The sequence below is a fragment of the Sceloporus occidentalis genome, unplaced genomic scaffold, assembly GCF_023333645.1.
Source record: "Sceloporus occidentalis isolate IW3139 unplaced genomic scaffold, rSceOcc1.0.p SCAF_132, whole genome shotgun sequence".
NCBI classification, from domain to species: Eukaryota; Metazoa; Chordata; class Lepidosauria; order Squamata; family Phrynosomatidae; genus Sceloporus; species Sceloporus occidentalis.
The window spans coordinates 2,800,450-2,823,043 of NW_028317112.1; the positions used below are offsets into that span (position 1 = coordinate 2,800,450).

Genomic DNA, 22,594 nt, shown 5'->3' on the forward strand with positions numbered 1-22,594 from the left:
TTTAATTAATGGCGTGAAACCAAACAATATATTGTGCCTGGAAACAATATCTGCGCGCCTCTTGTAGCTTTTAAAAGCCAAATACTTTTCCGCTTTGACGAAGGTTGTAGGTTTTAGTAAGCGCTCTCCGAGCTGGGGGGGAATAACCCTGCTGATGAGGTATAGAAGGGCGAAAAGTGTTTATTTTTGTACAAGCGTGAAATGAAAGTTGACACGGGTCACTATTAAAGTCTGTTTCCTGTAAAAATATATAGAAGAAGAAGAAGAAAGCCAAAGAAACCCGGAATAAAAGAAAGTCGCGGTAGATTTACACATAGACCTTAATTGGCCCAATTGACCTTCTGTGGTGTATTTACAATTGTCTCGAAATTGTAAGCAGATGCTGGGAAAGGCCGCTCCGGAGCTCCGACATCTGTTTCATGGGAGGTTCCTGCCCGTCAAAGCCGAAGAAACCGGCGGAACGCCGGGACATCTCCCTCCTGCCGACCCGACATCCTTCAGAACGTTACTTATGGTAGAAATGTCCAGAAGCATTTTCATCTAACCGTTAAATAAAGTATCCGATTACGGAGGTCTCTAGCCTATTGTCGGATCAAAATTTCCCTCTTCTATCAGACAGACGATCCCGGAGCAAATTTATACACAATTAACGGGACAGTTAATGAGGCCCCCCCCCCGCTTGATCTGTAGGGTCTCTGTGCGCCTATGAAGAGATTCCATTAAAAAAAAAACCAGCCGTTTCCAGTCATTTACAACATTAACACCGTCTGCGCTGGGTTTCTGATCCGTTTCATGTTATTCTATTGGGCAAAATTAGCTTTTCTTTCAAAAACGAGGGAAGTGCTAAGCGACCCCAAACTTTTGGAGGGTGGTGAAGGATTTCAGAAAGTGACGGATCCACTTGCAAGGACCTCAGTCAGTAAGGATGGCCAGAAGACGATGTTGGGAAGATAAAGCGATCGTCTTGGGTACCTTTCATCAAACGAGCAGATAGAAAAATATACGTTATTATCGCAGAACAATTACAATTTGAGCCTTTTTCTCCTTATTATCCTTTCTGCGGGGAAACACATTTTATGATCCTCCTTAATCCCATTGCTTACATTTCTAGAGTGCAAAAAAATCTATACTAATTTCCCTAATTTAAAAATAATTAAAAGAATTGGAAAAGTCTCTTGTGGAATCTCGTTTTCTGATTATTTTTTTTAGTACAGTTAGCTTTCCTTTTATTAAAAGAAAAAAACCAAATATACTTTAGTTGTTAAAAAAACTGGATTTATGGGGTTCTTTATATGTTTCGCAACCCTTTAGCGCTTAAAATGAGCGTGAAGTCCGAGGAGGTCTACGTGGGGGTTATTTTGTGTGGCTTCTGAATGATGTTACTGGAAAGTCTTTGGATGTCTGGGTTTGTTAAGGGCCATGAAGGGCCGCCAGGAGCGTCGTTGGCCGAGAGTCTGAACACGATGACAGGTGCTCGTACCGTTACACACGCTTACTAATGTGGAAACTTGGCCTGTACGTGCCGGGCGACTACTGAATGATCCGAGGTGAAGAAAATACGTGGAAATGTACTCTGTGTTTAGTTAGAAACACTTGAGGTTTCATCGGTTTATGCCGGACCGTGTTCTGATGGCCTCTGACGTATGACATCATGCCCCTGCACTCTCCAACCATCTTCCCATATAAGATACTCTAAAGGATTCGCTAATTATGGTGTATTCCACTGAATCTGCGAGCCAGAGATGATTATTACCCGCTACCACTTCTGCCGGAGGGCTCTTCTACTGATCTACCTCCCGTATTTCTTTCCTCATGTCTTTTTGTTCCTAGCTCTGTATCCAATGTAATGTTCAGGAAGGTTATGGGAGAGCGATGTACGTGTTGATAAGTAAAGATGGAAACTGATGGCGTCAAACATCTTGTGAATCCCACCCCTGTGCGAAGCTCTATGTGCTCTTTCCTGCTTAACAAAAACTTACGTAGGGCTCCCTACCCCACAATCTAACTATATATATATATGTGATGTGTAAATAGTCACAAAGTGTCCCGAGTGGGGTAAACACTCAAGCAGGGCGCACGTTTTGGTTTGGTGAGGTCTGTTCTTCTAGGAGTTCTCCGTTGGGCTGAGAAGACCTCTTTGGCCGCACGCTGTAGACACGCGGCCGTGTTCTGTAACACAGAGCGACGTATCGATTCCTTGTTAATACGCAGCCCAAGTAACCGACCTGCCTTAAGTGTGTGTCTTTGTGTGTGTTTGTGGTCTTTGAAGTCCACAAGTGTCACCTGATCTCCCGACACGTTCTACATCAACATGGAACGGCTCTAACAGAAGCGTTTGTGTATAACACGGAACCTAAGGTCGCTTTTGAGAGAGCGCTTTTTCTGCCCTTCTCCCCGATCCGCCGTCCGAGTAACGGGAAGCCCGTGCGGTTTGTCGAGGTGTGGGGTGGGTTCCCGGCGAGGCGCAGGTGATGGAGGGATTTCTGGCAGCTTCTCTCCTTTCTCCTACGGGGCAGGAGTTTGCAGGAGCCGTTCCTTCTCTGCTCAACGTCAGCCGTCAATAAACGGCATAAACAGCCATGGTGTCCGCATTGTTATAGAACCCCATTCCCTAATTTCAGGAAACAGGCTAGCGTTTTGCTTCCAATTTATATTTGTTTGCCACCAAAGAAAAAAAAGTTCCGTGCCGGGATTAACGTGGAGTCTCGAGTTCGCCGTATTAAAACCCTGATTGGGTGTATTATATTTCACGGCTAAATGGCGGGCTCTCCCGAGTGCCCCGGAACGCACAAGCTCTCATTATTTCTCTTGACAACGTCTCGTGATTGCAGTTGACATACAAGCTTGCATTGAAATTGCGGTTCATTTAAAAAACAAGTCCCCCTATGTTTAAAGAATTACCGTCCCCCGCGTCTGGAAGGGACCGCCGTGACCCTGTTGGTACTTTTGGTATTATCATGTTTAAACGCGGCGTTTGTTCTCCGGGGGGGCTGCAGACCTCTCCAGCGACTTAAGTAATAACAAGTTTCGCTGTTGGTAAGTTGGCGAGCGCCGGATGAATTGGGCTTGTACCAGGTAGCTTTCAACGCGGCTTCTGTTTTATGGACGGGGGGGAAGAACGGAGTTATACGAACATGCGCAGAGCTTACTGGGAATCGCACAGTATATAAAATCTCAGTAACGCAAATATTGTAATTATATTCATGAATAATTATAATATTTGTGTAAAAAAAGTATTCCTTGCTCGGAGCAGTCAAAGGGAAGTCAAAAAAATGACATGCCTGCAAATATCTAAGATTTTATATATAGATATAATATTTTTCATATTTTGTATATATAATATATATATATATATATATATTTATATATATAATCAATATAAAATTCAATTACATTTTCCCCCAAATTTACTGCAATTTTTTTAAAATATTTGTATTATTTACATAATAATTAAGCTGTCTCTGGGGCTGTACGTGGCTATGGCCGCTTTTTTTATATATTAAATAAAAAGATCTATTGGACTCAAATGTTGCTTAGATACATAAATACTCGAAAATGTACTTCTTGAAATGCCTGCCTGAGGAGGAAGATTGACCAGATGTATGATAAGAAAAAAAATGACTGAGCGGGTGGTGGATAAGTGGAACAGCCTCCCAGCAGAGAGGGAATCAAAGCATGTATGGGACAAACCTAAGGGATTGAGGGCAGGACCTGAGGAGCATTGTGGGTACTCGGGTAACCAGCTCCAGGCCTAGATTGGCAACCTACTGGGGGCCACATACTTTCTTTGCTGCTTGCGTGGCGGATCTGGTCACGTGGTCACGCTGTAAGAGTGTAAGCGTGTTCACGTAGCTGCTTGTATCTGGCAGGTACATCATTATTCAGCCGCTGGCCTGAATAGGCAAATGCTTTCACCAAATCGTGCTACCTTTTCACACGAGATGAACTGTAGCTTAAAGCAAGATTCATGTCCGGTGCGCTAAACACCAGAGCGCTATTTAAAGGGACTGTTCCAGCCGCCACATGCACTTTAACATGCGTTCTTGTTTAGGAAGCGGACCCTTTAATGGATTCTGTCCGTTTTTAGGGGTCTTCCATTAAAAACGGTATCGGCTCCTAGCAGCTCCCAAATCCTCGCTAATCTCTTTTACAAAGATTTCCCTGCGCGAGCGAGATCCCACCGCTGCCCGCCTGCGCCTGGGTTTTTTACTAATGACTCTCTAGCTTAGTTTGTAGATAACAGGATTGGCTCAACGAGGCGCATTTCCAGATTGGTTTATATATCGATCTGCAGAAGATCAATGATAATGTACTTCCCAATCCATAAACCGCAATCTCTTTCTGGATCTTTCCGCTGATGGCTCTCCGTATCAACTTGAAATGCAAAGTGGGATTTTCTTTAATAATTGCCATGATATATCTTTTTTTATAGATAATGTTGCTATATTGGAACTTTTAGTAGGTGAATGTTTCAGAGTAAACCCAAAGTTCAAATCAAAGTCATCAATGGGTCACAGAGGTACATAGAGTGTCTTGTTAGAGCCCCAGCCACCTGGTCACCCCTCTAACCCCACTCCCTAAAACAAGAGTGGCCCTTTTCGGCCATTTCAAATGTTGGGAGGTATGAGAGTGGATAGGAGTCTCCCATCCCTGCGTGTTATACCAATAGCTGTATCCTATTATGTTTGCAGCATGTGTAAGAGGCATGATTATCTTTGGCCTAGGTCTGGCCCAGGGCAATGCCCCCAACTGTCCCAGCTACAGCTGGCGTCCTCAGTATGGCCCCCAAAATATCTCATATTGCGGGCTCAGCACAGCCTCCAATGTGTAAATGGGCCAGCTGGGGACACCAGAGATATTCCCAGTAACCGGCCCATTGAGCAGCAGCACACTGGTGGGCCTGATCACCTAAGAGGGCGTCCTTTTGCAGTGGGCAGACTGTGCCCTCCTGGACCTGCTGCCCCTTCCCACTAATCTAAAATAAATATGTAGCGTGTTTGTTGTGTTTAGGTGAATCATGTATGTTTTATATATTCCAACCCGTTTAATAACCTGATGGTTTTGGCGTGGGTAGCATTTTGTGGATTAATAGTAAACGAGTCCGCTGAGTGTTGCCCCCCCCGTCCTGCTCATCACGGAGCGACCCATTTACTGCATCCTCTATCCGTGTAATGTAATAGTTATTGACGCGCTAAGAATGTAGTTTGCGTGAAGTGATTACATTAAAGTGAAATCCGATAAAGCGCTGACAGAGCTTTAAAGTGTGGATGACGACTTGGCACTTTCCTTCTTCTTCTCCACTACAGAGAAGGCTCGTAGGACTTGGAGTTCATCGACGGCCAGTGCTACATTTTGCTCCCCCTTCGAGCGGGAAAGATCGGGACACGTTTTTCCGTATGGGACATTTTCATAGTTTTGCTGTGCTTAGATTTAGGTAAATAGTTTTGTAGATATATATTTTCTCCACAGGACAAGGCATCTAGTTAAGGGCACCCCCGTTGCATGATAACCCATGCCCCCCCCCTCCATATATGCCAAACCCAATAGTAAAAGTAACTAAAACTCAATAGAGCAGGTGTGACTGGCACTGAAAGAGTTAAAGGGAACTGAAAGAGTTAAAGATGCCGTTCCACCTACTTATTCATAACTACAGTTTTAGAGGCTTCATTCGCATTTTTGCCGAATGCCCGAACCCTCCCCAGAAATAATTCCGGCCAACATTTACCACATTCCTAATTTTTAAGGGAATGTGTAAGTGTCACGTGACGTGGACGCCGACCCTGATTTGATGGCCTAGAAACTGAGAATAAAAAAACCCCCCTGATGACAACGTTTCTATGCTCACGTAATGGGGCTGCCAGACAAATCCAGCTGGTGGTCGCACGCTACGGGGGGTGAGTGTGTGGGGCTGTCCGCCAGTGGCCCGCTGGGCATTTGTTAGGTCTGATCTGCACAACCGTTGTCCTGATTCCTGGGACTGTTTTTTACGTAGTCTGTGAAGACCCTTAGAGTGAATATAACCTATAAATAATTGTCTTCCTATAGAACTAGACAGATGCAAAGCCTTTTTCAGCGCCTTCGTTGATGGGGGTGAGAGCTTTCCACGGCTGTTTTTTGGGATCGGCGCCGGCCGTGTGCTGTAAGGAAACCATCGGTTCCTCCAAGAAGATATTCTCTACTAAACGAGGAAATGCTTTAGCGTTTTTTAATACTTTATTACTTTAGATGGCTTTTCCGCACGTCTGCTGCCTTTTGCCGGTCCTGGTAATTGGTTCCTGCCGGCTCCAAATTCTACATTTCTTTCGGGAAGACCATATGTTCCTCGCGGGAGGGGTCAGCAGAGCCAGTTCTTATTATTAGCGGAATGCGTTATCCAAGGCATTAAAAAAACTAAAATAAAACACCGCAGCGTAATATCCTTTGCTTTTTACTAGCCAAGCTTCGTTTTAGCGTACCCAGGGCTCGGGTGCTTTGTGTGATCAATAGCTGATCTCATTTTCTCTTTCAAATAAATTCACTACTGCTTTACATGTTAATCCACCCAGAATTCCCTTCGGAAAGGTCAAATCAATGGCACGGTTAGAAAAAAAAAATGGAAGAAAAGACACTTAAAGCAGCCCATTTCAGTTCCCAGACTAACGCGAAGGACTCCTTTTCTTTGTGACACTTATCCGGCCGTAAGAAGCTTGACCGTCGTATAGAAGACATCACACAAGGACATTGTCCAAGCGATCCACCAGATAGAGAGACGCTAAACGTAATTAGTTCGACTGCCCAATAGCCGGATTCCAATTAAACTGATGCGCGGCCCGAAGCTTATCGCGTGATTAACGCTTCATTGTTCCGATCCCAAAATTGTACTTTAACAAACCTCAAAGAAAACACGCTTTCCCAATTTATTCTGCCGCCATAAAAAAGATATAGCTTAGTGATGATAATAATAATAATATAAAAAGGAGGTATAGTTTTCCATGATTCTAGTTTCCTTGGAACACTTGTAATTTTTTTTTTTACATTTTTTTTTTTTTTTTTGAAGGAGGCTATTGTATTTTTTCAGGGGCAACCTATTTCCTTTAAAAAAAAAAAAAAAAAAAAAAAAAGTGGAGTTGGTTAAAGGACGTGCCGATGCCTCTCATAACATTTTTAGCTGCACCCAACACGATATTGGAAATAATCAGGAATCACACGCTGGAATCTTATTTTCTGACGCGTGATTCGAATTGTAATAAACAAATGAAGCCTGGCGGTAAGAAACGATCACCCTCTCTTACTGTTTCCGTCTGTGATGCTTTTTTCTTTAACCCTAACTATCCCGACACATTTATGCATGCAAACCAGTTCTGCCACACTTCTGTGTTATTTTTGTTCCCATTGATATTGCTTACATGGAAACTCTGTCTTCATTTGATTCCAGATATTTTTTTTTAAATGGAATGAATTGGCGTATGGCGAACGCTTTGTGTTTTGAGATCACTTATTGTCAGATGTCCAGTCCGGCTGGTAGAGGACAAGGTAATCGTACTGTGTTCACGTGAATCTCATATAAAATTGGGAGAGTATAACCAGACCGTTAAGATAAAAAAGGAAAAGCATTAAATGTTTCTGGTTTAGAATTTTTTGTTAATCTTTTAGTGCGTTGAAGGGACGGCCATCATATGAACTTTAATGCATTTGATAGCTGAGAGATCACTTTAAGTTTTTATGATATCCCCCTGACCCCGTTCCTCACCCCACCACCAAGCCCATTTCCTTTCATCGGCTCCAGTGCTGAGTGGGATATATGTCGCCAAAAAACCTAGTTTTCTAGGTATGTGGGGTGAATGGCATCTATCTCTTGCCCCTTGATACCCCCCATGATGTCACTCCTATGTGACATCATGTCTGACCTGTAGTTTCTGTAGTTATCAAGAACATTACAATATATTTTGTATACAACAATCATTCTGAGCTCTTAGAAAACGGAAATCAGAGGTAAGAAAGAGCAATTCAAGTTCCAAAGATGGAGTGTCCTACCGCAAGAGGGATACTTAGCGGGTAAGTTCTTATATACTCTCACCCCATCCTCCCGGGCCATCGTTCAGTCATCGCTGGCTCCCATCCTTGGCACAAGGAAAGTATCAGAGGTATTGGAGGTCTGCCCCGGGGCGTTCATACAGGAATATCATCAGCCAGACCCTGATTATGGGGTTTTTTATGCGGAATCAGAATACTTGTCAGGGTCCACAAGTCTACCATTCTGTTTGTGAATAAGACTTCCTAACTTTACATCCGACCTCTGGTTCTAATATTTCCCCTCTTTTAAAATAAACTCCCCTCTTCTACTTTGTGAAATCCCTTTATCTCCTTTCTTTTCTCTTCTTTTCTCCAAGACGGAGATACTGAAACCCCTCAGTCTTTCCTGATAATGTTTTTGTTTATATCGTCGTAATGGCGTAAGAAAGGTTACATTATATGACGCGGTCGGTGCAGGTCACCAGCGGTGGGCCGCGATAATTAGCATAGAGTATTTACATGTTGCTAATGAGGCTGATATTCATTGCTTTGTGATACACGTCGCTCGGCTGTAGCGCGTCATCTCTCGGCATAACGAGGAATTGTGTGAATATCGCACCGCACCATGGCTCTCGCAGAGAGGTCACAGCAAGCCTTTCTCACCTGGTGAGCGCTTGTGCTCGTATTAATCCTCATTTATTCCGCAGGAGGACTCGCCGAGACCATCTGGGTCCTCCTGTCTGAGTTGATCAGGAGATAATTCCTCAAAGTGCCGCTGCAGTCATGAACAAGTACAGGAGGCGATGGGTCGGCCCTGCCGAAACACGAGAGCACTTAATTAGCAGCAATGTTCAATCAGGGCCGTTAACCTGCTGGAGCGCTGGGCAGGTCATGTGGCTACCAAGCTCGCTCGTACCCGGCTTATGAAGCCTCCGTGAACCTTCACCTCTAGCATCCAGTATCCGCTATTCCTAATGCCCGCATGCAGAGCGGCGCTTACGAGTCAAAAGAACCTTTATTTTTTATCTCCTGGAAATAAAAAGTGGGGGAAAAAATTGGTATTTTAGTATTATTTCACAGATTCAAATTTCATAATAATAAAATTGAATATATAAAAATGTAAAAAAAAAATGCCAAAGCATTTTTCTTTGTGGCTGTGCTTAGGTTTCATTGGTAGTTACTGGTAAAATGTGGGCAGTAAATAAATAAAAAATGACTATCAATAAAAAAAAAAAAAAAAAAAGTTTAGGGGTTACAGAATCAAAAATATCAGTGATATAGACCATGTAGTTATGAAACATGTAAAAAAAAACAAAAAACATTTCCCCCCTAAAAGTTAATACATTTGAAGCTGAACAAAAAATTAATTTTATCGTTTTTTATTTTTGTAATAAACAGCAGAAAAATGTATTTTTTTCCCATTTTTTTAATAAACAGCAGAATAATGTAAGAAAAATAAAAGGTAAAATCATTAGAATAACAGAACCGCGTCTACCTTTTTCTATTTATTTTTTTACTTTTTTGGGTGGAGAAAAACCTATAACAAAGGGAATTGGAGGGGAAGAAAGGCGATGTGGGGTGGGGTGCCGGCCAGCTACGGGATAAGACACCGGTATCAACGTGGCCAAAGCGGAGGGCTGGGGGGCTTTATGGAAACGTCAAGGGATGAATGTCTGGTTTTAATACCGTAGAAATACAGGTATTGTATTGAAGCTTGTTAAATATCTTCAAAACCACTTTTTTTTTTCTTCTTGATTATTAATTCCCAGTCCAAGTTGACTTTTTTTTTATCTGTTTAACGTCTACAATGCGGTCAGCTCTCGGGACGAGATCCCGGGTCTCTTCATCAGCAGTCTGTCGCCGTATAACCTCCGTCCGCTCCCTTTTTCACGTCTCTCCTTTCCAAGCTCCGCTGGAATTCCTTGTGAAATAAGATGTAAGTGGCCCGGCGATGGCGTAATCCCTTTGTACATAGAGTCTCATCCCACGGGCTGCATTGTTCCGCGGGGCTAGGGGCAGATCAGAGGGAATTCTCCGTATCTATCAGTCAAAGCATTCTTCCGTAGAATGTTTGCCTTCTTCGTCCAAATGTGAATGGCGGGATTTAGTGCGCGATAAGCCTGTCAGCTGCATGTTTATTTGGCGCGCGATTGTTCTAGCGAATGATCTTTGTTGTAACTTGCAACCCCCCCCCCAGTATGTTCACAATCTTAAAACACCATATTGAACGAAGGAGGGTTTTTTTTAAAATTTTATAATTTTTTTTGTATTTTTAAATCCGTATAAAACCATATTATAGCGCGCTTTAAACTATATAAATACCATATAAATACATAAATACAATAGATGTGTCGGATAATTCCATTTTTCTATTAGTTATCGATTGGGGAGCTTTAAGTGCGTCTGATGAGGCTTTCGTTGGTTTTGTAGACATGTTCCAGGATGAGAAACATGTAGCTTTTTGTTCTACGCAAAAAAAAAAAAAAAGTAATAAAAATCCTAAATGACGAAAGTAGGCCAGGTGTAGCAAAGAAAACCAGTCTGGCACGAAGAAATGTCACTTCTATTCGCGGAACCCGCTTTGTAAGGTTCCCCGGACTCCGTGATAATATTAAACACCTACAGCTCCATCGTGTGATAAACTCCAGCAACATGCTTCGAGTCAGCGGGTGAGCAAATGAAACACGTGTGACTGTTATAGTATGTCATGGGCGTGTGGAAGATCAGTGGAGCAGCCTCCCAGCAGAAGTGGTAAAAGTTAACTGCATATGGCTCCTGAATCTAAAAAGAGACCGCGGCGTGTATCCGTTCAATGGCTGCATGTACCGCCAAAGCCCTTTGATAGACTCTGCTTCAATTCCCGTCCCTCCCGGTGACTTTAACCAGCGTCCCAGCCCTGAACGCGGTCTTATTGTGTCTTAGGCATGGGGGGTGTCAATAAATGCAGTATTTCACGTCCAAACATCCCAGGTATTATTCCTCCCCGAATGCACCGTGTCCGTAACAGATGTCTCCGCGCTTTTTAATCGTCTGCAGAGGAAACCGATCTGTTTACAATAGCAGGAAGGTGTTTTATTAAGCTCCGCGCATTCTTCCAATTCCACGGACAGTTTCCTCGACCGCTATGCCCACGTTCTCCGTTCTTCTCTGATCATTCTCTTTCAGCCGTATGAGTGATTGCGGGGTAAAAGCCGGCATGGTTGGAAGTCTGGCTGTGCGCCCGCTCTGCTGAAATACACATTTCATTTCTGTTAGCACTTTCATGGGCATTAAATCCACGAGCTGAAAAATGAATGCATAAACCACATAATATTTCTCACAGAATAAAGTGATACTTGATACGTATTCTTTCCTCTACAATCACCTTATGTTTTTTGGAAAATATTCTTTTTTTGGTCTCGTAGCTGAATGTGGAATTTCCAGCTCAGCAAAGCTCCTATTTATGGAGATTTATCATTTCATTTGCATGATTTAGAGAGCTGAACCATTAGAACCACCATATTACACCCATGTTAAAGTATACGTTAGGGTTTGACTCGGTGTGTCCGGTTGAAGTCCTGCTTCCCCGGGTCTCCAGGTCACTTTTCCTTTTCTCTAGGCAGATGAGTGGTTGGCCACGCCTACTCTTTACCCACTACCCCTCCTACTCCCCGCCTACTTATTACTAGCCAAACCCCTTAAGAAAGCCACTCCCCCAGAAGAGGAAGAGCCAACCTGAAAAGTTCCTAGGGATGTATATCCACATGCCTGGTGTGTGCATGTCTCATATGTAGGGGGGTGCAATGCCTTTTTCATTCAGATGGGAAAGTTACATATAAACATAGAATTTGCCGTCCCCTTCTAGTCCGCCCATTTGCCCTGCCAGAAAGCCTCCAACCTTAATCAGTCCATGGTATTGTGTTAGATTCTGGAGCCGTATGCCTATCCCGCTCATGTTTAAGTTCCTTCATTGTAGTAGCCTCTACCACTTCTGCTGGGATGCTGTTTCATCTACCTACCACCCTCTCGGTAACGGTCCCCAGTTATAGTGACCGATGCTGCCGGTATCATCCCCAGAGCTCAGGAAGTTTTTGTATTGTTTAGAAAAGAACAAAGAATAAACATTCTCAAATGGATCTCATCGTTGACTAGTTCCACAAATATTGTCTTTAGGAAGTAACCTCATCGTCAATTAATAAGCCCCCGGAGTAAGTCGTGCTTGGCTTCATTCAGATGTCGCACGTTGGCTCTGGTACTCGCACCCTCCAATAATGCTTCAGAATATTAATGTTTTATAAACATAGAATAATTATATATTTAACCCATTTCGTCACACCTTTGTGCGTAATGTGGCTCCCTTTAAAAAAAAACAAAAAAAAAAACAGGCCAATGATGATCTGAGCAATATAGAGAAATGGCCAAAGAAGAGCATTTTTGTTATAGGGGGGGTGCCCATTCATGCACACGCGCACACACTCACACACACACACACGTAATATAAAGGGATTTAGCCGTATGCTCCCCCATATTGGAGACGCATGTTATTTACCTATTGTTTTAGGGTAAAACTAACGAGCAGAAGTGAAACCAGTAACTTTTATTGCCCCTGATTATTTTGTGTATGTAAAGTCTGTCTCCGAGGTTGCGACCCCATTTATCTGATCTGTTTTATCTTTCTTGTAGCTTTATGTCTTTTTTTTAGAATTCATATGAAACATTAGAATATTATGTTGCCGTTTGGGGCTTGGCCGGTAGGAAAGGTTATGATAAGTTTCTTTTGTCAGACTTCTTTATTTTATAGGTATTTTCTCACGAAGCTCAGATACGGAATAATACACAATAAAGATCTGTACCTCTGCTCCATTAGGTGTACTTTTCGCCCCGTAGAACATCAGTCAGTTGATCTGAATGCGCCGTCTCGGCTTCCTGCGCCTCGTGATGGAAACTCTGTTGAGGAACTTTTATTGTAGCCTCGGAACGGTGCGGTAATGCCCCAAGAGTTATCTCGGATAGCAGGAATAAATCCGTCTGCCTCGATTTGTCACCGCTGCTGCATTAGCTACTTCCCCGGCGCTCCTGCCAGGGTTTCCTCTTGGCCCGAAGAAACATCCACTCAGCTCATTAATAAGGTTTTGAAACCGCTGCCAAGCGTCTAGAAGCTTCAAAGTCCCTCGTAGACTTCTTTCTCGACCCTTACTAACGCTGTCGATAGTCATGACGTTTAACCCATTCACTCACGGTTTCTAAACGTTCTAGGCGGAGGTATAGCGAGTACGTTCGTAATCTGTGAATGTGGCCGTGAATGAACTCGTGGTTCCTCTTGCTTTGCACCTCCTTCTTTGTTGGTGTTCTTAGCATCGTCTGTGACTGTCTTCTATGGATCAGTTAATGGCCAAAAGAACGTTTTAGGTAATTCATTATTAGATTTCCCTTGGATCCAATGCCAGCTCAGTTAGACTGGTAGCGTGACTTGGTGGTGAAGGACACGGTGGTGCTAAATTTACTATTCACAGAACAAGTTTAAGATCCCATAGACTGTGGCCACCGACATTTATGGGACTTCTTCAGACGTCCTGCTCAGCTTCCAACTTAAGTTGCGTCAGCCCCGACAGACGCTGCAAGGGCTTCCACTGATGTTTGTACCTGAGATGAGCTTAGTTGCCCCAGCAGGGGCATCATAAATCCCCAAGGTGTATTGGGGAATTTTCTTTTAGTGTTTGTCTTGGGCCAGATTGGTCCTTCTTTAGATGTTTTACAGCTCTTACTCTGCTGAAGGTTAGAATCTTTTTCATTCCTTGTAGAATAGCAGATAGATTAGAACCACTCAGCCCATCTCGTCATCTGTTTTTATTGCTGTAATCTCTTTTGACCTTAATAAGTCCTTGGCCCTTGTCTTATATTCAGGGGTTAGATGGTATCAATATCTACTACTACTGCTGGGAGGCTGTCCCACTTATCTACCCCCCCCACCACCAGTGTAGTACATAATGTGATGATTAGATTGACCTTACTGTTCATATAGTACTTGGTTCACGGATGAATGTGGAAACCAATGAGTTTTGACAATGATTACTAGTTTAATGCTGGGGTATTACCCTCTCATTTACCCGCAAATAGAAAAGAAAAGAGCTGCCACCGGCAGACGTTTTGGGGTAAAATGCCCCTTTCTCCCTGCACCAGCTCCTTCTGCATTCATGGAGCGTCGCGTAATAAGCAGTGCGTTCTGCGCTCACTTTCGTATTTGGATTGTGAGTGCTATTAGTTACCCTGTTGGGCATACAGTTCTTGGCAAGACACTCTTTTACCCCATTGTGAACCCACGCTGGCTCAGGTGATAGACAGATGGGGCAGCCAAACACTGGCACAGAATCCTTCTGCGGGGTCTACCCCAACTGCATCGGGATCGGAAGTGACTTGGACCTCAAAGACAGACACTTGGCAGCTGTTTGGGCATCTCTGGAAATCTGCTTTAAAACCGATGATATTCCGACGACTTCCAGCCAACCGCCCCGGTCTGTGTAAAACACGGAGAGAGGATCTGTAGGAAACAAATCTTGGAATAGTTCTTTATTCTCCTACAACAATGGCCGGGTAATTTATCGGGTATTACAATGTAAGACAATGCTAATGCATTCATTCCTCTCCTCACCCCCAACAAAGATTCTGAACTGCTTCCGTCTGCTGAAAGGAACATTCACCTGTTTCTGATTTACTGGTATCAGCGGTCCCCGTATCCACCTTTCTGCGGCGAGAGTGTCCGTGACGGACTGTCTAACCGGCAGGCGCTGCTACGACTCAAAACGCTCTGTTCAAACCACGCGGGACAGCAGAGAAGTGGGGAGAATAATGATGTCTTATTGAATATGTTAGGCATATATATATATATATATATATATATATATATAATACATAAAAAAATTGTGTGTGTGTGTGTAATATCTATATATCTTGTATGTATGCGTGTAATATATATATAGTGTGTATAATATCTATATATTTTGTATGTATGCGTGTAATATATATATATATATATATATATAGTGTGTGTGTGTAATATCTATATATTTTGTATGTATGCGTGTAATATATATATATAGTGTGTGTGTGTGTGTGTGTAATATCTATATATTTTGTGTGTGTGTAATATCTATACTATATATATATATCACGTAGGTGATGTTTTAAAACAGTGAAACTCAAGCATTGAAGGATGTTTTTAATTACCGTATTTGTCGGCGTATAACACGCACTTTTATAACTAAAATACGAAGCAGAAACCCTACCTGCGTGTTGTATGCCGATAAATACAATATACGTATGTAATAAAAATTTATAGAATATCCGAGATTTTAACCGGTGGCCATGTTACTAGTTCATGCAGCGCTCTATATATAGGAAAACAAATATTTATTAAAGGACCGACCTTTACAGACTAATGAGAAGTTCCAGCCTTTTCTATGTATTGATGGGTGTATGTATGCGGAATGCAAAAAATATTCCATGTGTTATATTATTATGTAATTTTAAGTTGAGTTTTTACCCCAGTGACCATTTTTCAGTGTTATAGATGGAACTGCGCCTTTAAAGTCCGAGGCAATAAATATTAATGATATACCCGTTTCTTTTTCCTTTGGTGGTAAGAGGTTTGTGAGAAGTGCAGACCCTGCAGTAATTATTATTAGTTATTATTAATGCAATAACTGCATTATTAGCTATTAATAATGAGCATCATTCTCATTATGTTATTAGAGACGCGTCCCGTTAGCTAATGACTGGTCCGTACGGCAACATTTAAAGCAAAGCAAGTTATTTCCAAACTTTCATGTGCGCCGTTAAGGTCCCTTATTATCCTCGTAAAGGTTTTGTCTGCGTGTTAAACGCCGTTAGCATGAGCCATTGCGACTCTTAACCATCCATCATGCCATCGAATGGTAATACTATTGAGCTCTAATTAGTTCTCCGGGGACAGCGTTACTTTGAAACCAATTTATCGCCGGCTTGTTAAACATTTTATTTTTGTTTTGCTGAACCCTACAGAATTTATTAAACACCGCAGTACCTTCAGCCAACGCAGCCAATGGCGAGCGACCTTGGGCCCGACCTTTAATTACCGTAAAGGTGCCATCTTGAGATATTCACATAACTTGAGGCTATATTATAGAACTTCATTAAACCCAATAACCTCATAGATCTTCCAAATAAAACGGGATTAATTCCGGAGTGCCGTACAGATTTGGGGAATACATCAAATAAATATCAGCAAAATACATAAACTATTATTATGAGCAATCCTTTTCAAAGCATGGATGATATTTTTCCTTATTCTTTGCTTATTTAGTATATTAAATCATATATTCTGGTTTGAATTATGTTTCTTGAAATATAAGCAGTAATCAGCGACCCGGCTGGTATGAATAATTCAATCCATGGACTATTTTTTATAATTATATAGTTTATTATATAATATAAAACATAATTCCCAACATTCTGTTGGCATCTGTCGGAATACATGGATGGGGCGTAATTTGGGGTTATTCTTCACCCAATTTAATTAATTTAAACTGGAGTATCTGCAAGTATGTAATTATTCTCAAATCCGATACCAATTATAATGAGCGACTGTGTATATAATATATATATCATTTTTAATTTTTTTTATTATTTTTTTTTAATATAGAGGATCCCTCATATGCCAGATTATCAGAAATGACAATTCTTACATCTAGATAGAATAGATTCCATACTTTTAAACTACGTCACTAAAATATTCCTGATACAATCTCAAATGCACGCCGCTCATGCGCAGCACGTTAAAGGAACGCCGGTAGAGTCCAGGAAGTCGGTGTTAACTTCCTGTTTGAGTGTTTTTTGTTTTTTTTTCAATCCGATCTTTGTCGAGGATCATGGGAAATGAAGACAAATTTGCATACAGTGTCACAATTGTGTCTTCGTTAAAGGTCGGCGCTGAAAAATATCATTTGTAAAGGAAACGTTTTCAGTAAAAATAGTAACACAAGCGATAGGCGTGACAGCTCTGTTTAGCGCTCTAATCCCAGCGCGTTCTGTGTTTAGAGCGGGTTTTGCTTCTCCCGAGACAAATTCTATCCCTGCCAAGCGACGCTGATAGCTCATTTCACACTTAATTAGCTTTTATTCGTCGCTGCTTCCTGTTCTAACCGACCGGCTCTTTTCCCATCACTCTCAGGCTGATGTTTCATGAACCGAAGGAAATGGGGTTAATCGCCATCGCTGCGCACCAGACTCAAGGCAAAGGTCAGCCACTTTCTACCAATAAAAAAAACATACTCCTGGAAGGTTAACTTCTTAATTTGTTATGTTTTTTTCTGGAAACCAACCCAAGTGTGATTCATTTCTTATTTATATAGACCATGGCGGATGGGATTTTATGCTTCTTTTTACTGATAAAACCCAAGTTTGTGGCTCCAGAAACATCACGTTGGGGGTAACAGTAGAGGAACCTGTCTACTTCCAGGGTTCTTTTACTCCAGGGCTGGGGGAATACAACTCCCATGATTCTCACCCATCCACTAATACGCGTAGTAGATGTAGACCAAGATGCGACAATCTGCATTTCCTCCAAATGAAGAAATTACACTGAAGCCTTCGTGATCTTTAGATTGGGTTGATATAGTTAAACGTTTGTATTGAATTAATATAGCCTGTTAACCCCTTAAGTGCCAGAGGAGCATGCAGCACATAGGCTTTAAATGCCAAAGGGTCACCCAAACAAGATGGATATGTATACATCATATATGTTTATATACTTTATGTATATATAAATGTGTGTATGTATTTTCTATCTATAATATATATATATATCTTTCTATATCTATCTATCTATCTATCTATCTATCTATCTATCTATCTCTGTCTGTCTGTTTTATATTTATGTATGTATAATTATATATTTATCTTTCTATATCTATCTATTTATATCTGTATGCATCTTCTATCTATCTATCTATCTATCTATCTATCTCATCCATCTTTTCAAAGCACACAGGGCATTTAACCCTTGCTATGCCTCTGGATATTCTACTGATTCTCGCTGCTCATACATCTGGCACGCGCAGGATGGGGGGGCCGCTCCGTGCCCGTTTTCACCGTTTGGTTGTTTGCTCGATTTTCAGGTCGCGGTGGGAACGTCTGGCTCAGTCCCAAAGGCTGCGCCTTAATCACATTACACATCTCGGTGCCTTTGTCCTCCCAGCTGGGGCAGAGGATCGCCTTCGTGCAGCACTTAATGGCTTTGGCCGTGGTGGAGTCTGTGAGGTCTCTACCTGGATACGAGGTATCACCGTTATTATTCTAATAATTCAGCCTGGATCGCACGTTTATTATGCAGTAATACCTCATATATATACCGTATCGGCTCGGATATAGGCCGCCCCCGTATATAGGCCGCACCCTAAAAGTTTGGTGCTTTTTTAAAGAAAAAGTTTTTTTCTTTAAAAAAGCACCAAAAAAACATGCTGCCACTCTGCCCCCCCCCGAGATATGCTGTCACTGTCCTCCCTCCCCGAGATATGCTGCCACTGTCCGTCCCCCCCCCCCCCCCCCAGATATGCTGCCACTGTCCTCCTCTGCCCCCCGACTTACCGGAGCTGACTCCCGGGTGTCTTGCAAGGCCGGCGGGGGACATCTACGCAATACGCGTATACAACTTCCGGTGCCGGATGTGCCGGCACCGGAAGTTGTATACGCGTATTGCGTAGATGTCCCCCGCCAGCCCCGCAAGACACCCGGGAGTCTGCTCCGGTAAGTCGGGGGCCAGAGGAAAACGCATCGTGCGGTTAGACAACCGCACGATGCGCTTAGACAACCTCCCGTGCCGGCAACCCCCCCCCCCCCCCCCCCCCGTGGAAAGTGCTGGCAGGGGAGGCTGTCTGAGCGTATCGGGGAGTAGGATGCAGGTCCCCTGCACCGCTGCGGGGGATCTGTATCCTAACCCCGCTGCCTGCCCGGCGCCCGGGACTACATGTCCCGGGCGCTAGACCCCGAATATAGGCCGCACCCCCACTTTAAAGACTTAAAGTGGGGGAAAAAAGTGCGGCCTATATCCGAGCCAATACGGTATATATATTTATTTTTTTTGTAGCAACCATAAAAAATGTTTAATGTACAAGATTTCACCTCTCATGTTATCTGTTAATTAGCCGTCGACCAATTGAAATCTCTCGCTGTCTTTTCCAGGTTTGCTACAAACATACGGTAACTTTCTTGTACCCCAATGCCAGAGATTTGCTCCAGTATGACATATATCGGATATATAATATATATATAATATATATATATATATATTGTGTCTATATCAGTTGCAGATTGGAGCGCTCTCTATGAAATGGCTGACTTCCATCTATTAACCCTTTCATGCTGGGAATATTGAGCGCTCCAATCTGCAACTGATATAGACAGACTCCGTTACCTTGCCACAATATATATATATATATATATATGTATATGTATGTGTGTGTGTATATATGTGTGTATATATATATATATATATATATGTATGTGTGTGTGTGTGTATGTATATATGTGTGTGTGTATATATATATATATATGTATATATATATATGTATATATATCAGATCAATGCTGTCCATCTTTGTAATGAACGTTGTAGAGCGCTCAGAAGTCATTCCTTTAATATGCTGAGAGTAGGTTTCGAAGCTCTAGGTGTCATTGAAAGCCTTGAAACCTCTTAAGGATTTTTTTTCCACTCCTCGTCTATACAATTCATTTATCCGACCATTATTCTAATTAGGTATTGATAGGTTAAATCCCATTTACTTTGGCTTTTCCTTCTCTTGCACAAGCAATTCATCACGTGCAAAAAACGTTAGCGGGTTTTCTCCTGAGAAAACAGAACAGCCCGACGTCTGCGATGAAAAGCCGTCTTGTTTAGCACTTTATATTTCTGTTACCGAGTCCTCTAATATTTGCTAACCATAAGCATTTGCCCCTCTACAGGAGCGTTTAACAAAACCATGTGTTTCCCGTATCACATCAAAGCAACGCGTTCCGCACATTTACACCAGTACTCCCCCCCCAATGTATCAATGCCCCGCGTCCATTCATCAGTCGCGTTCCTCTATATTAGGTGTCTCCAGTAGAAAGAGAAGGTTGGAATGGGCGACCAGTCGTGGCTGCCTTCTTCGGCATCCGTTAGCTTTACACACAGCATGGGAACCCGGCACGTCGCGTCCTACCCCCTGCCGCTCTTCCCAAACCTCAGACCTTTCTGCCTTAAATCTTTGTAAGCCGTGTGGGGGCACGTATCGACGTCTCTCCTGCGGGGGGCTCGCGGCACAACCACTAAACGCAAGCAGATGGATTCGCTTTGAAGAGGGCCATAGACTTATACGCTTATTGAATTGGCAAAGAAAATACGGTTTTATTTCACCTTTTAAAATGCTTGGGTAGAGTGCGGGGAGGGGGGGGGGGTGCGATTTATCCCGGCTTTACGGCCCTTCTCCCATATTGATGCTGTGGTTGCCTTAATACTCTTAAATGTTTATTTTCGGGAAATTTAACTCAAACTTCGATACTCCCCCCCCCCCCCCAGTAAATTATTAGCTCTATTCTGTAAACCTTTTTTAAAAACAGGGGGTCTCTGTATTTAATAATCCCATAGAATGTATACCTATGTAATAATTTTACGTTAATACAAGTTTTTGCTCTCTTCTTTCACATCTTTTTTTTTTTTTTTTTAATTTACAGGATATCGAGTTAAAAGTAAAATGGCCGAATGATATATATTACAGCGACCTGATGAAGCTTGGCGGAGTACTGGTGAATTCTACGTTAATGGGGAATACTTTTCACATTCTAATCGGTATGTTGTATGTAATTTTACCCGCAGAATCCTTCTTGCCCCGTCCCACCGCGACCAGGGTCGCTTCTCTTCCCCGGTCCGTCCCTGATTCGGTCATTCGAGGATAAACCTCTGCAGATAAAGAACATAAAGAACTTGAATTATCGCAGATTCCCACCTACAGCCTTTATAAATATATATAATATAATGCACTGTATGCTTTTCTCTCTGCCTTCTAGGTTGCGGGTTCAACGTCAGCAATAGTAACCCAACAATTTGTATCAATGACCTCGTCATGGAGCATAACAGGAGAAACAAGACAAATATTGAACCACTAAGGGTGGATTACTTGATTGCCAGATCCGTGACGGCTCTAGAAAAGCTCATTAACGCGTTTCAGAGGGACGGACCCGATGGCGTTCTGCCTCTTTACTACAAACATTGGGTACATAGGTGAGCGGGGGCCCTTTTTTTTTTCTTGCTCGTTCCCCATTTGCTCAGCACGGGGCAAAAGTTCACCCGTTGAATACTTGAAATAACACTCAGATAGCTTATCGTAGGCCGTACATGCCCTGTACGCTGGGATTAGACAGCTTGTTTTTAATTATGCGGTGTGTGCACAATATTTCCTACATTTGTCTTGTAGATAAGAACATTGCGCAGCATTGATAAGCTCAGCTGACGAAGAACTTAACACGTTCCTAGCAGAGCCGGTTAATGCCTGGAATCTGCTGCTCCCTGCAACCGTATGCATTTCAGCGAAGGGTTAAAAAGTTGCCCCATGTTGAGGAATGCTTTCTCCGGGCCCCCACAACCGTAGGAGAGGAGTAACTTAACGTGTTTTGGGGTGGGAGGTCATGAGAAAGTTAAAATGGCGGTTCCCGTGATGTATGTATAGCGTGTATCGTTAGCAAGGTTTATTTACTCGGCTGAACTTAAAAATGGACGTTTTGGGAGAAGGTCCATTTTAACGTTTTCCACACTATTAAGAGCATCCTAGTAATAGAACGACGGGTTCCACAATTCATCTCCATGGGGTTTATTCGCTAAACGCAAGGCTGCAGATGAGTTTATGAAAGAACAATCCTGCCCTTGCTCATTATTCACGGCCAGGTCAGCCCTTCTCGGAGGTTGGCCTCGTCTTTATCGGCTCTTTAAAATGTATATACGATGAGACGAGATTAATCTGACTTTAACTCAACTACAGCTCACCACATACTGAATATGTGTGTATGAAAAGAAATGTATTGCACAGGTTATATATATATATATATATATATATATACACAAAATTCAGAAAGGACCCAACAGTGCCTTGATCTTCTAAATAGATTTGGCAACACGGTAGAAGGCAACAAACTCATCGGTTTGATCCAGAAAGAAGCCTCACGGTGTTACGGAAAACTTTCTGTCCTCTTAATTTGCAATTTACGTAAACCTTGCGACGCTCAGTCCAAGAAAAGAAAAACATTTACTTTATTTTCTTAGACATTTATAAAGGTAGCACAATGGGATGTTTAGCATGAAAAACTCCATGAAATGGGTGGCACGGCTCGCTGGTATCGTCCCAGTCCTGGAGCGACTTGATTTAATGGACTTCTTCTGCTTTGCAGCGGGTGCCAGGTTCGGCTCGGCAGCGAGGACGGACCGTTGGCTTGGATAGTCGGTTTAGACGACTCTGGATTTCTGCAGGTTCTCCAAGAAGGGAAGGATATCGTCTCGGTCCATCCGGATGGCAACTCTTTCGACATGCTGAGAAACCTAATCGTGCCAAAGCAATCGTAA

The 22,594-nt window shown here is 42.6% G+C and overlaps 1 protein-coding gene across 1 annotated transcript in view; it reads left to right on the forward strand.

Annotated features, from left to right (window-relative positions):
- The window catches only part of LOC149281467 (biotin--protein ligase-like), a 61,984-nt gene extending 39,390 nt beyond the window's left edge, over nucleotides 1-22,594 (forward strand). Inside the window, exons 7-11 of the mRNA XM_089499309.1 lie at nucleotides 17,177-17,244; nucleotides 18,123-18,283; nucleotides 20,716-20,830; nucleotides 21,049-21,262; nucleotides 22,423-22,594. Of these exons, the coding sequence (XP_089355435.1) occupies nucleotides 17,177-17,244; nucleotides 18,123-18,283; nucleotides 20,716-20,830; nucleotides 21,049-21,262; nucleotides 22,423-22,594 (730 nt within the window). The remainder of the gene's footprint in view (nucleotides 1-17,176; nucleotides 17,245-18,122; nucleotides 18,284-20,715; nucleotides 20,831-21,048; nucleotides 21,263-22,422) is intronic.